General features: G+C 37.5%; 2 protein-coding genes and 1 non-coding gene across 7 annotated transcripts in view; 1 reads left to right on the top strand and 2 right to left on the bottom strand.

The window, feature by feature from the left end:
* The window catches only part of GABRG3 (gamma-aminobutyric acid type A receptor subunit gamma3), a 746,198-nt gene that overhangs the window by 513,652 nt on the left and 217,506 nt on the right, over positions 1–15,040 (bottom strand). The window lies entirely within an intron of this gene.
* Positions 1,578–5,127, bottom strand: LOC116626210 (60S ribosomal protein L30-like). Its single transcript, XM_032395419.1, has one exon. It carries the CDS (start codon positions 3,590–3,592, stop codon positions 3,245–3,247), a length of 348 nt encoding a protein of 115 aa, XP_032251310.1. The 5' UTR covers positions 3,593–5,127; the 3' UTR covers positions 1,578–3,244.
* LOC116626224 lies at positions 7,423–7,489 on the top strand. Its single transcript, XR_004298216.1, has one exon. It is a non-coding gene; the product is annotated as a small nucleolar RNA SNORD29 (small nucleolar RNA).

Genomic DNA, 15,040 nt, shown 5'->3' with positions numbered 1-15,040 from the left:
TTCTTTTCATGTTTCTTGTAGTTCATCCCTGCTGGTGATGAATTCTCTCACTCATTAATCATATAATATCTTACTCTCACCTTCATTTTTAGAAGACATTTTCCTTAGATCTAGAATTTTTTTTCTAGATCTTAGGACTGTATAAGAGGTTAGTATAATAATGTTCATAGTTGCTTAATTTGTAATAGCCCAAAACTGGGGACAACTAAAATTTCTCTCAGTAAGTACACAGGGAAGCTGCGGTACATCCATACTATGGAATATCACTCAGCAGTAAAAAGGAATAAACTAGTTATTCATTCTACAACTTAGATGGTACTTAAGGACACTGTGCTGAGTGAAAAAGAAAAAAAAGCCAATCTCATAAGGTCACATACTGTGTGATTCCATTTATATAACATGCCCCCAAGGAAGAAAAGTGTAGAAATGGAAAACAGAGTAGCAGTTGTTGGGGTTAGAAATTCAGGATGTGACCATAAAAAGGCAGTAGGAGAGAGATCTTTGTGGTGAGAGAACAGGGTGATGGAAATGTTTTGTATCTTCATTGAGGTTGTGGGTACAGAAATATACACATGTGATAAAATGGCATTAAACTATATCCATCCACACACTATAGCAATGCCAATTAAATGGTTTTGACACTGTAGTTATATAAGATGCAACCTTTGGGGAAAACTGGGTGAGGGGTACACAGGACTTCTCTACACTAGTGTTGCATTTTCCTGTAATTATTTAAAATAAAATATTTATTTAATAAATGCAAATAAAATAAATGTATTTTATTTTAAATAATTATTTGAATATATTTTATAGTTATTACAAAATGAAAAGTTAAAAAAATTCATGAAAAAACCCACAAAAGTGTTGCTGTCCTGATGACTTTGAAGTTACCTATGATAGCTTTAAAATTCATGAAAAATCTGCAGTCTATCATATAACACATCATATTTGTTTTAATATAAACTGATGTTTTAGATTACTTATGTTAGAAGTACATGAAAGCCTTATTTTCTGCTCTTCCAGCCATACTTCAATATCCCCCAGTCTGAGGAAGTTTAGACTCAGCCACCATTGGGTTGAAGCTGGTCTCTGCCATTCTCAATCTTGTACTCCCCAAATAATAATCTTTGTAAACAACAGTTTTCTTATCTGAAAAATAGGGGCAAAAATTGTGCTTGAAGGGTCACTGTCAGATTTGGAGATGATAAACACAGCACCTATGATAGCTTCTGACATCCAGTAGGGCTCATATGTTGTAACTACATACTCCTAAAGTAGGTGCACTGTAGGTATGCATGTGTAATATATTTTTTTAATCATATGCAAACTCACATAAAGTCACCTATTTAACAAAAAACATTGTTTTCAGGGTAAAATATCTTTTTTCTACTCTTCCGAAAATGAAATTTACTAATCAGAGAGGGGGAAAAAAAAACCTCAAGGATCACAGAGAAGAGTAAAAAAGATTATGAATTCACTTTTTTTAAGAGACATGAAAATCCTCTTTAATGTATAAAACATTTAAAATAATATTCAAATTTATATATTAAGAATTAAAAACAAGAGGGGAGGGGAGGTAAAAAAATAAGTAGGGAAGAAAGAGTTAAAGATGTTCTCAGAAATGAAAAGAGTTTCCAAGAGAAAAATTAAGAACAAGAGTGGAAAGACCTATGGAAGAAAGGAGAGGGAATGGGAGAGATGAGGTGGAAGCACACAGTAAAATAATAAGGATAAAGAGGAATTACTAGACCTTGAGAAAATTCTAAAATCTTAAGCAAATGTCATTGTCACATAGTGTCTCCCTTGAGACAATTGTTCTAGAAGATTTTAACTTGCCTTATTACTCTTTGAAATTCCCAGTAAGCTCTCTCACCATTTTTTATGGTTCTTCACCTATTTTCTGAAAGATAACAGAGGATCCACTGAGTAGGAGAGTGATCATAAGGGAAAAAGATGTTCTCTAGTCTCCAATAGTAAACTAAGGAATATCACACACATGGAGTGAAAGTAAAAATCCAGAATACTGTTATCCTTGATTAAATCCCAGCCTTGGAAATAGCTGAAAGAATTACCTGCCTCTAGCTAGTCATTGGATTTCCACTTTTCTGAGTTTAACGCTATTTCAAATACTATCTATACCTTTTCTATCAAAAGGAATAATTTTGGAATTAGAAAAGGTAGAATGTTAAGAAGAATGATGATGATGACAAGAATGATGATGACTGACAAATATCATTTATTGGGTGTTTACTGCACACCAACTCCATCAGGGATATTATGCATTGTGTCTTATTTAATTACTATTTATTGTAATATATTAACAATTAACATTTATTGAGAGCCAAGTAAGTATGAGCATGCTGCTTTATTTACATGCATTATTTCATTGACCCTTACACTTTCATATGAGAAAAGTGAAGTAGAAAGGAGTCAAGTGCCTTGCTCACATTCATTTAAATAGAAAGTGATAGTGCTGTGTTCCAGTTCATCTTTCTTTGACCATTTTCAGGACTCCATTTATTCAGTAATTCTTTAACTGTTTACAAGGCATTGAGTTAAAAGGATGTGGTAACTGGCCTCTTGTAACTAACTGTAGGTAGCTTTCTTTTGGTCATAGAGCCAACAGGTGGCTTAGCTGAGCCTCAAACCCAGGTCTGTCTAACTGCAAAACCTTGTTCTTTATCCTTATGACCAACCATCTCATCATTGAGGTAACTGAGGCTCACTGGAGTTAAGTTATAGTACTTGAAATAACGAACACTTCAATCTCCTAAACTAGGCAACCACATGCATTTATACAGCAAGTGTTTATTACATTCTGGGCACTGTTTTCAGTACTCTCAGCCACATTTTACAATCCTAATATTTTGTAATAGATATTTCCATTCTGTTAGTAAGGAAAATACATTCCAAGGAGGTGTCTGGCTTGAGAGTCTTAACCCAAGCTCCTTGCTGCCTCCCTTTTAGGTTTTCCCAGCCTTCCGGATGTGGGTAATAAGCAAGGTTGACCAGTAGAATGAATCAAGTCATAAACTTCAGTCTGACACCAAAGGAATGTGAAGTGGATGAACTGAATTAAGATTTACATGTGGATTTAACACACTTAGGCCAAGAAGAGGCAAAAAAGTAAGACTTGATTCCACAGGAAATGGAGAAACTTTGAAAGCTTTTTATTTTTTGTTTGTTTGTTTTTCTTTTTAAAACAAGCTGTGGCCAGTTTTATTAAAGAAAAATTTTGCATGATTTACTTTTCACCAGTCTGTTCTGGCATGCTTCTAATGATATCAGAATCACCTGGATCAATGATAGCCAGTGTGCATACTCTGTAGTATTTCCCACATGCTATGCCCAATTCAATATTATTGCCACTGTAGTGATGGGCACCAGTTTTGGCCAATATGGCATAGTATTCTATTTCAGATTTCCTCAAGGCTGGGCAGTTGTTGGCGAGGAGGACCACTTTCGCTTTGCCATGTCTGATCATTTTCAGAGTCTGCTTGTACCCCAGCACGTACTTTCCACTTTTCATAACAAGCTGGAGCCTGGAGTTGATGGACTCCAGCGACTTTTTCATCTTCTTTGCGGCCACCATCCTGCCTTAGATGCGGGACGGCCCCAACCAAAAGCAGCCGCCAAAAGGGCCGGGAGAGAGAAAGGAAAGAGTTCCCACAATGCAAAGCTCTTCACCGCCTGAAAGTTTTTGAAAAGGAAAATACCAGGATAAAATCTGTGCTTCAGCAAACTGGATCTGCTGCAACATATGGGAAGACAAGCAAGTGGCAGGGTCTGGAGACATCGGGAATGCCCCAGGCAAGAGGATACAAGAACCTGAATTAGACTTTGGGATTTAAAAGGAGGACACAGCTGCCAGATAGGTAGGATTACCAAGTCTTAGAACTTGGTTGGATATAAAAATATAAGTTAAAGATAGTAATAAATGTTAATGCTAAGTGAAGCCCAGAAAAGCAATGGGAGGCAGGAGAATTTTAGAACAGGAGATGGTGCTCTCTAGTGACCTTTAGAAATAATGAGAGATCCAGGGGGCGCTAATAGCAGGAAAATGTAAGGCTAAAATGGACTTCCAGGAAGCTTTAGCCCTGGAAGGTGACATTTAGTTGTTACAATTAGGTTTAAAGTTTCAGGTTCAAGAGAATTACCTCCATATAGATGTTAACTACAAACCCTTGAAAGTGCAGAGAAGGTAGTGGTTATGGAATAGTAGAAACTAGCACATGCTGTTATGATTTTCCTGACATGGAAATGGTAGGTTTGGGATAGACTGGTAAATCTAACAATCTCTCCTCAATGGTAAGAATAAATAATTATTGGGTGGTTGTTAAGCCTCTAGAAAAGGATACTCTAATCACTAGGAGTAAGATGGAATCAGTGAAAAAAAAAGGTTATGGCAAACCATGCCACATCTTTTCAAGAGAGCTACCAAAATTGCAGGTCAGAGGAAAACCAAAGAGAGCCCGTATGCCTTGATTTTTAGCAGGCGTTTGTGGACACTGAATGCTGTGGTCAGCACAGAAATGTGGGAACTATATGCTGAGCAGTATAGAGGTTTAAAGAGGATTGGAGTCATGCTCAGAGAATAGAAGTTAATATCAGCTGAGAACATACTTCTCAGCATCATAAACATTTGTCACATTTGAAAACATGGTGAAGATGTAGGAACATCATAACATTATGAACTATTGGCTTGAGCATTCTGTGGAATGAGGGGAATATCTTAGCTGACATTAATGCCCAAAATATTTTCCCAGGTTATTGTGATCAATTTAAACTAATAAGAACTTTTAAAGGGATAAGAAGTAAAAATTAAGTACATAATAACTGAATAAAAAGAGATCATGTAGCAGGAAATCATTTGAGAAAAGGCCTCAGAGTTTGGGCTACAAACAAACTTTAAGCCAGCAAAAATAAATAAATAAATAAATAAATAAATAAATAAATAAATAAATAAATAAAATTGCTAGTATAGCCTCATGCTGCATAAATAGAAATCTCATCTCTGTTAAGGGCAGCAAAGGTGGTCCAGCATTGGTCACTGAACTGACTATATCTGGAGTCACTTCATGGTTGGAAAACTTTTTTATTATTTTTAATATTTTATTTATTTATTTGACAGAGAGAGAACACAAGTAGGCAGAGCAGCAGGCAGAGAGAGAGGGAGAAGCAGGCTCCCCGCCGAGCAGGGAGCCCGATGCGAGGCTCAATCCCAGGACCCTGGGATCATGACCTGAGCCGAAGGCAGGCACTTAATGACTGAGCCACCCAGGCGCCCCGGAAAACTTATTTTTAAAAGTTCATTGCTGGGGGCGCCTGGGTGGCTCAGCCGTTAAGCGTCTGCCTTCAGCTCAGGTCATGATCCCAGGGTCCTGGGATCCAGCCCGGCATCGGGCTCCCTGCTCCGCGGGAAGCCTGCTTCTCCTTCTCCCACTGCTTGTGTTCCCTCTCTCACTGTGTCTCTCTCTGTCAAATAAATAAATAAAAAATAACAATAAAAGTTCATTGCTGAACAAGAGGATTTCCAGTGGAAATTATTAGCAAGGTTGAATATTTTGAGGAATGAGATAGATAAAAACACTTATGCCCAACCAGGCTAATAAAGGGAATCTCATTGGGAGAAGACAACAAAAGATTTTAAACCTTGAAAATGGAAGAGTTATTGGTAATGGGATTATATTTTCAAATATTTAAAGACATTAATATGCAAAGGCTAATTCCAGGAAGTAGAATTAGGAGCACTGGTTTGACAGATGTTAATGAGTAACTAGGAATATGCTTATGTGGGAAGTGACCACTTCCTCCTTCGTGATGGGTGTGACAGGAGCCCCAATCCCAGTCATGGTGCTAACTCACTGCTGTGAATGCTGTTGGTTTCTTGGATTCTTTCCTTGCACTTTTGTGATTTGTGAGTTCCCTGAGGAAAAGCAGTCACCTTGGTGTTCCCATGCCTGGTTTGTACATGGTGGACCCAAATTATTGTCTGAGGAAGGAAATGAGAGATGGAGGGAGGGAGAAAGGACTGGAATACACATTTTAGAAAGAAAGCAGGCAGAAAGTGCACATTTAGAGGAAACACCCAGGGGACAGAGGACAAGCTTAGGATATTTAAACCAGAGAAGAAAATTCTTCTGAGAACATAGAGCTGTCTACAAATATTTGAAGGGTTTTAAGGTAGATAAAGGCTTACTAGAACTAGAACTTATATTTATATATGAAAATAGGGGGAAATTTTAACTCAAAAATGGATGTCTCTGGTAATGGATGTCACCATGGTGAGTGGGGACCAGTTCTCTGCAGGGAGCTGGTGCAGTGAGTCGGAACACTGTATTACGTGATCATGTGGGTGTCTCCCAACACTGAGTCTGGTTGTAGATAAATGCATCATCACTTCTATGGTACTCTAATAAGAAGCCCCAATCCATCTGCCCCATATCAGACAAAACAAAAGGGAAAGAAAACGATCTAGGACAAGAAACTAAATAGCTCCTAATGACTTATCTCAACTACCATTAATTTCTGTTATGTCAAGTTTTGGATTCTATTTTTTTCAAAGGTTGCAAGTAAAAATACTTAGAAGCACATCTGCCATCTTGGATCTCTTGGAGAATATTTAAAAGAACAATATGAAGAAAATTATGATCCAAGACTGATTACTGATCTGCTTATGGAGCTGAATTTCTAAACACTTTAAAAGCAACATGGATCTAATGTGAGAGATATCACTTTCCATTTAGAGAAGGAGATCCACATGTGTTAATATCACTTGTTAATTTTGTTGGAAGTTAAGGAATGCATGCCCATTATGATGAAAACTCCCTTTCACAATAGCAGAAAATGTAATATAGAAATGTATAGCAGAAAATGTATTTAATGGTTAATCAAAATTATTTCACCAATGAGATATTACTGCCAAAAAATGTTCATTGTAAATCTAATCATGATGAAACAATCAGGTATTCCAGAATGTGGGACGTTCTGCCATTTAGTACATAACCAACCTGGAATCCTCACAAAAGTAAATGCCATGACAAACACAACAGATGAAAAAGGAGGGTGCCAATCTAGTTCAGAAGTGACTGAAGAGACATAATTAGTAAGTGTCAAGTGTGAACCTTGATTCTTGGATCAAAATAACACAGCTATGGAAGACATTTCAAATGCAACTGGAAAATTTTTGACTGTAGATTAGATACCAAATGATAACTTTATTTTAGTGGTATTATGAGGGGAGTGCTTTCATTCATAGGTAGGGCATCCAAAATATTCAGAGGTGACATGTTGTGATATCTGCAACTTATTTTCAACATATTAGCAAAAAAGAGAGAGAAAGAGTGTGTGTGTGTGTGTGTGTGTGTGTGTTTGTGTGTGTGTGTGTGTGTTTACAGAGAGAAAAAGTTAACAATCTAGGTCATTCTACAATGAATCAAACTAGCTCACTATGACTTATACAATGAAAACATGTGAACAACTGAGAAACTGAAGTTTACAATAGTGGAGGGATGACATGTGAAAGGAACTTTCATTACCCACAGCTTTGTCTTTCCCTGGGTACTGTTACTAGTAACCTGCTTATTCGCTCAGAGGTCCAGCACATTGTCTGGAGCCCAAGAATGATTTGAGGGAACCTAAGCAATATTTCTTCTCAACTCCAGTCTGAGGTTAAGAGGTCCTGAAGAGAGAGCAAGGTATATATAATGGAATCCAGCTCTTTAAAGATATCGAAAGGGAATTTTCAAGTTACTTTTTTGTACAATCTAGATGTTCAAATTAACATACAATTATTTCTTTATAAATAAAAATTTTTTGCCTTCAAAAAAAAAACCCAGTTAATCTAGGTCAAGGGTAAACAGGCATCTATTGTACTATTCCTTCAGCTTTTCTTTACATTTGAAAATTTTCAAAAGAAAAGTGGAAAATTATTTTTGGAATATTAATGTCAAACATTCTCATTTCTTCTATGTTCAGTGGTAATAAAATTTACTTGGGAACATGGATATGGTTCCCTCTGATGCTTCCTTTTTCCAAACCCTCCACTAACTGAATTGGATCAGAGTCCGCTACTTAGAAGATTCTTCTGAGTGACAGTGAGTCTGGGCCTATCAATGGTGGAGTTGGCCCTCTACACAGAGCACTCCCCCAGCTCCTGCAGGGGAGATGCCAAGAGGCTCTGGATACCCCTCCTACCAGAGAATATTCACTCATGTAGGGACTAAGAGATGGAAACCTATATAGTGCATCATAGAGAGCCATGTTTGCACTGGGAGAGATTGTAATGGGAGTTTACAAAAGCTTTGGGAAAACCTGAGATGTTTGGGAAATTGGTTGAACTAGAGAATAAGAGAGAAGTGAGAGAGAAGGGCATGTGGCTGCCAGGCTGAGGCACTCATGTAATCTAGGAGCCAGTGGGGAGTCTGCATGTGTTGAGTAGAGTAGAAGCATAGTAAGAGCTGCATTTTTCAGCAGAATTTGCCTGGGAGTAGTCTTGATAGGTTGATGGGTCAGGATTGTTGAGAGAAATTTAGGGTGAGAAACTGTATGGGGACAGTGAGGTTGCAGAGAGTAAGAGGCAAGAGTTAGAGAATGATGTCCATAGACCTGGGCTCCACTAGGCCAGGATTGACTACTAAAATAGTAGGAAAATCTCTTAACCTCCATGTGATTCTTTCTTTTCCATTTTAGAAAAACTGGCTGCAATTTCTTGGGTTAAGAGAATCAAATAGGTAAGATAATTTAAATATTTTAAAATCCAATAATAATGTTGCCTTACATTTACATGTTCAAAATAGTTTTCTGCTGGTCCTCTATCCCAGCTGCTAACTAGACCCTTATTCTTCCTCCTGCCAACCCTTCTCCTGCTCATAATCTCTATCTTAGAGCCTCAAAGAGATGTTTCACATGTCTAAGGAAAAATCCCAGGGGCACTTGGGTGGCTCAGTTGGTTCAGCATCCAACTCTTGGTTTCGGCTCAAGTCATCATCTCAGGGTCATGATCTTAGAGTCATGAGATCGAGTCCCAAGTTGGGCTCTGCACTCATCGGGGAGTCTGCTTGGATTCTCTCCCTCTCCTTCTGCCCCTCTCTCCACTCATGCTCACTCTTTCTCTCTAAAATAAATAAATAAATAAATAAATAAATAAATAAATCTAGCTTTAAAAATAAATAAATAATGGGGCACCTGGGTGGCTCAGTCAGTTAAGTATCTGCCTTCAGCTCATGATCCTGGGGTCCTGGGATTGAGCCTCACATTAAGCTCCATGCTCAGGGGGAGTCTGCTTCTCCAGAAGGTGGAAAGAAGGGAGAAAGAACAAGCCCAGTCTGCTCTCTGAACCATCAAAATGTAATGCTCATTTTCTCTCCTCTAATTGTAGTCTAGAAAACACTAGGTACATTTGGCATGCTTCATCCATTGTATATGATTTCCTTTGTTGCTGGGTGCTGCCATCTGATCTGGCACTTGCCAAGTCCAAAAGGTGCCATTACAATTCCATTTAGCTCACTTGTCCTGTAGCTTCTCAGAGGACCAAAGCTGCACAGTGATTAGTAGCAAAATGAGGAAGAATTAACTTCACCCTTTTGTGTAGACCCAGGTTTAAGAAATGATAAATTAGGGCTGCAAGGGCCCTGATATCCTACAATGGTTTCAGTGAAATAGCTTTAACTTCCCCCCCACATCTCTTCAGGTACTGCAGAAGAAAGGGAATGTCAGATACCATACTCAGAATTATCTCTCACATCTGTTAACCAAAGCTTTGTTTATGAATCCAATTTGCCTTTCCTGGTGCTCCTTTTCTTGGATTGAGTTCTCTCCTAGGAAATTCCTTAATATATCAAGATATACAATTTTTCCAGGCTCCCTAATTTTCCTTAGGCATGGACAGATATTTTGGAACAAATGTGACAACTGCAGTACTGCAGTAACAGTAAAGAGGTCTTAGAAAAACATGTTATCCATTTTATTGCATAACTTTTTCCTTTATTTATATAAATTATAGTATATGTATAAAGTTTATTTCTATCCATTTGTTTATAACCTCCTTAAAAACAGATCTTTTGTTTCTTTGTTTCCTTTGAATAGTCCAATCACAAATATACAAATAATACACAATAATGGCAGCCATATCTGGTCTCACATTCTATAGTTCATAAAAGTAATAACATATTAAATACTGAAACATGCTCCCAGTCTTTAGGATTCTATGCATTCTTTAAGATAGTTTTTCCAATATATGGTCATGGAACAACTGGATATCATAATGAGAGAGGGAAATTAACCTTGACTCTTACCTCATGTCATAGACAAAAATTAAGTTGAGGTAGATTATAGACCTAAATGTGAATGTTAAAATATTCAAATTTTAAGAAGAAAATAAATTTTAAAAATATGTTCATGACTTTGAGAGGCAAATATTTCTTAAATAGGACATTAAAATATTAAGCATAAAAGAACAAATTGATAAATTGAATTTCTTTAAAATTAAGAAATTTCTTCATCAAATACATCATTAAAAGATGTGCAGACACTAAAAATGTTGGGGTTTTCTAACTTCAGGGGTCCTCAGCTATGACACAAACTGTTTCACACTTATCCCATGGAACTTGGGTGGCAAGAGGAACAGAGGCAAACATGGAACTTATGATGCTTGCTGTGACCTGAATAATAAAGTCCTTTGTCTCTGAACCAGTCATCTCTCTTCTGCCAGAATCTATGAAACTGTAGTAGGCCAACTTGTTAACTTACAAATGAGGTAATATCTCAGACTGTCACAGTTCTTGATAAGGAGAACCCTGAAGCATCTCAAGAGTTAGAGGTTCTGGGTATCTCAGGACAAGAACTAGCAATGGGTCAAAAATAGAAGAGGGAGTTAAAACTCCATAAACCAAACACAGAGTTGGTGATTGTCTTTCCCCATTCCAGTAGAACATGGAGTTCCCTGATCTTTGGAGGCTGAATCAAAAACCCAAGATTCAGTGACACAGAAATAAAAAGTGAGCACACCAGGTCATTGTCTTGTTTGGCTTCCAGCATTTTTTCCACAGGCTTGCAACTTCCCAAGCAATGTATTAAAAAAAATCCTTGTGAAATTAATAAGCCAAAGCAAAAAGACCTAGAAATACTAACAGGCAGCACTTGCTCTAAATTCCCAGTTTTCACTCTAATGTGAGACCTACAGAGAGCTTCCAATCATCCATAAGTACTTCATTTCTAAATATTAATAAGACATCAGTGAGGAAATGCTTTATTATGAAAAAATGTACTCCAAAACAAATAGAAAGAAATGATACCAGAGGTATCAGAAGCAATGTGGGACCAGAAGAAAATTTCAAAGTAATTATGATTAATGTCCTCAGAGAGAGAAGAGATATTATTAAGTCATCAAAATAATAGTAGGATGCCATAAAAGAAGAATATTCCAAGGACAAGAAAGTGCTTTGGAGGTTTTTTTTTTTTTTTTTTTAATTAGTAGATAGTTGGCGGGTAAATTGGTAAAAGTTTCCTAAAACTAGTGCAATAAGAAAAATGTATACAGTACAGAATGGTTATAATATAATTATAATATGAGAGGAAGATAATACCATAGAAGAAAGAATTTTTAAAGAAATAATGTAACAAAGTTTTCAGAGAAAGATGGTGGTGGAATAGGAGGACTGTAGGCTTGCCTCTTCCCATAAACACAACTAGATAACTATCTAATCATCCTAAATATCCCAGAAATAGACCTAAAGACTGACAGAACAAACTCTACAACTGAAGAAAGAGAAGAGGCCACATCAAAGAAAGTAAGAAGTGAAGAAATGTGGTTTCAGGGAGAAACGAATTGCTCATGCTGTGGAGGTGGGGGAGCCGTGGTCATGGAGAAGGGAGAGAGAGAGAGGAACAGACAAGGTAATACACAAGGAGAACGTTTCCCCAAAGCCATTGGCTTGGAAAATGAGAGGTGTTAAATTTCATGACTTCATGCAATGAGCAAAGCTTAAAGTCTGGAGTTTCAAACGTCAGCAAGGTTGGCTCGGCTATAGCCTGGAGGGCACTGCCTTACTCCCGGAAAGAAGGCAGGTAAACAACCTAGGGGCAGACAGCCTGGAAACAGCAGTCTGAAGAGAACCTTGGGCCCACAGTGGGGAGATTATTCACTCTTCTTAGAGTGCATTCCTGAGAGGCAGCTTTCATGGAGACACCTCTTAGGGAACATAAGAGTTGGCCAGTGCCATTTCCCTCTGCTGCCCTTCAGTATAAATGCAGAGCCACCTGTGGGAAGCAGCACAGCCCACACACTGGCTGCCTAACTTGCATACACTAAGCCCTACCCTTGTGCTCTGGTAGGACTGCCCTTCTCAGTCACGCTTGCCTCAGTCCCAGCACAGCAGACCCCTCCCCCAGAAGAACAGCACAAACCCCTGCCCATACTGCTTCTCCCAACCAGAGTTCTGTAGGGCCTCAGTTATGGTAGAGGTGGTGACAAGTCTCATTTCACAAGCAGACCAGAGCACACCTAGTTAAAACTCACCACATTCAGGCCACAGACCAAACACTGACTACAGCATGCAAGCAGAGCCTCAGCAGATGACTGGCTTGAAGGATAGAGCAGCCAAAACAAAACAACAGAGCTCATGCAGCACACACTGGAGACTCTCCTTGAAGCACCAGGCCCTGGGTACTAGAGGACCTCTTATTCATGAAGCCATTACTTTCAAGGGCAGGAGACATAACTGGCTTTTCTAACACAGAAAAGGCAGAGACTTAGAAAAATGCCAAGATGGAGGAATTTATCCCAAATGAAAGAACAAGATAAGGGCATGGTCAGATCAAAGTGAAATGTATAAGAGTAACATGTCTGGTGGAGAACTTCAAGCAACAGTCATAAGGATACTGGGCTTGAGAAATGAATAGAGGACATCAGTGAGATCCTTACCACAGAGATAAAAGAGTTAAAGAATCAATAAAAGATGAAGAGTGCAATAAATGAAATCAGAAATGTGCTTGATGCAATGAACACCAGGCTGGAAGAAGTAGAGGAATGAATTAGTGATCTAGAAGACAACCTAATGGAAAGTAATGAAGCTGAACGAAAGAATTATAGAACACGAGAATAGACTTAGTAAACTCAGTGACTCCATCAAACATAACATTCATATTATAAGAGTCCCAGAAGAAGAAGAGAGAGAAAATGGGGCAGAAAATTTATTTGAAGAAATAATAGCTCCAAACTTCTCTAATCTGGGGAAGGAAACAGACATCCAGATCCAGGGGACACAAAGAACTCCCATCAAAATAAAAAACAGGCCAATACCAAGACATATTGCAATTAAATTTGCAAAATATATTAATAAAGAAAACATCTTAAAAACAGCAAGAAAAAAGAAGTCCTTAACTTACAAGGGAAAACATAAGGCTAGTTGGACATTTCTCAACAGAAATGTAGCAATCCAGAAGAGGGTGGCATGATATATTCGAAGTGCTAAATAGGAAGAATACTTGATCCAGCAAGCTATTATTCAGAATAGGAGAGATAAAGAGTTTCCCAGACAAGCAAAAACTAAAGGACCACTAAACCAGCCCTGCAAGAAATATCAGAGGGGACTCTCTGAGTGCAAAGGAGAGACCAAAAGAGACAAAAACAAGAAATCATCAGAGAAAATCTCCAGAAAGTAAAACAAGTAATAAAATGGCAATAAATACATATCTATCAATAATTACTTTCAATGTAAATGAACTAAATGCTCCAATCAAAAGATAAAGGGTTTCAGAATGGTTAAAAAAAAAAATAAGACCCATCTATATGCTGCCTACAAGAAGCTCATCTTAGACCTAAAGACACATGCAGATTGAAAGTGAGGCCATGAAGAAACATTTATCATGCAAAAGAAAAGAAAAGCCAGAGTCAAAAGAAAGCCAGAGTAGCAATACTTCTATCAGAGAAAATAGATTTTAAAACACAGACTGTAAGAAGAGACAAAGAAAGGCACTATATAACCACAAAAGGGACAATCCAACAAGAAGATATAACAATTGTAAATAGTTATGCATCCAACATGGGAGCACCCAAATATATAAAACAGTTGATAACAAACATAAAGGAATGAATTGATAATAACACAGTAATATTATGGGACTTTAACACTCCACTTACATCAACGGACAGATCATCTAAACAGAACATCAAGGAAACAATGGCTTTGAAGGACACACTGGACCAGATGGACTTAACAGATATATTCAGAACATTTCATCCTAAAACAGCAGAATACACATTCTTTTCAAGTGCACATGGAACAGTCTCCAGAACAGATCACATATTAGGCCACAAAACAAGCCTCAACATCGAAGTCATACCACACACCTTTTCTGACCACAATGTTATGAAACTGAAGTCAACAAGAAGTCTGGAAAGACCACAAATATATGGAGGTTACACAACATGCTACTAAACAATGAGTGTACCAACCAGGAAATCAAAGAATAAATCAAAAAGTACATGGAAACAAATGAAAATGAAAACACAATAGTCCAAAACCTTTGGGAAGCAGCAAAAACCATCCTAAGAGGCAAGGATAGCAATACAGGCCTACTTCACCAAGCAAAAAGGAAAAAAAAAAACAAAACCCTCAAATAAACAACTTGACTTTATACCTAAAGGAGCTGAAAAAGAACAACAAATGAAGCCTAAAGCCAGCAGAGGGAAGGAAATAATAAAGATGATAGCAGAAATAAAAGATATAGAAAATTAAAAAAAAAAACAAACAATAAAACTGATCTATGAAACCAAGAGCTGGTTCTTTGAAAAAATTTAAAAAGTTGATAAACCTTTAGCCAGACTTATCAAAAAGAAAAAAGACTCAAATAAATAAAATCACAAATGAAAGAAGAGAAATAACAACCAACACCACCAAAATACAAACAATTCTTAGAGAATATTATGAAAAACTATATGCCAAAACATTGGACAACTTGGAAGAAATGGATAAATTCCTAGAAGCATATAAACTCACAAAACTGAAACAATAAGAAATAGAAAATTTGTCTGTTTGAC

Source organism: Phoca vitulina, unplaced genomic scaffold (genome assembly GCF_004348235.1).
Source record: "Phoca vitulina isolate PV1807 unplaced genomic scaffold, GSC_HSeal_1.0 scaffold84, whole genome shotgun sequence".
In the NCBI taxonomy this organism is placed as follows: Eukaryota; Metazoa; Chordata; class Mammalia; order Carnivora; family Phocidae; genus Phoca; species Phoca vitulina.
The sequence above is the reverse complement of the archived record's forward strand: the minus strand, read 5'-3'. Positions and strand labels throughout refer to the sequence as shown.

Coding starts and splice junctions, on each gene's coding strand:
- LOC116626210 (XM_032395419.1), bottom strand. CDS start 3,592: ATGGTGGCCGCAAAGAAGATGAAAAAGTCGCTGGAGTCCATCAACTCC.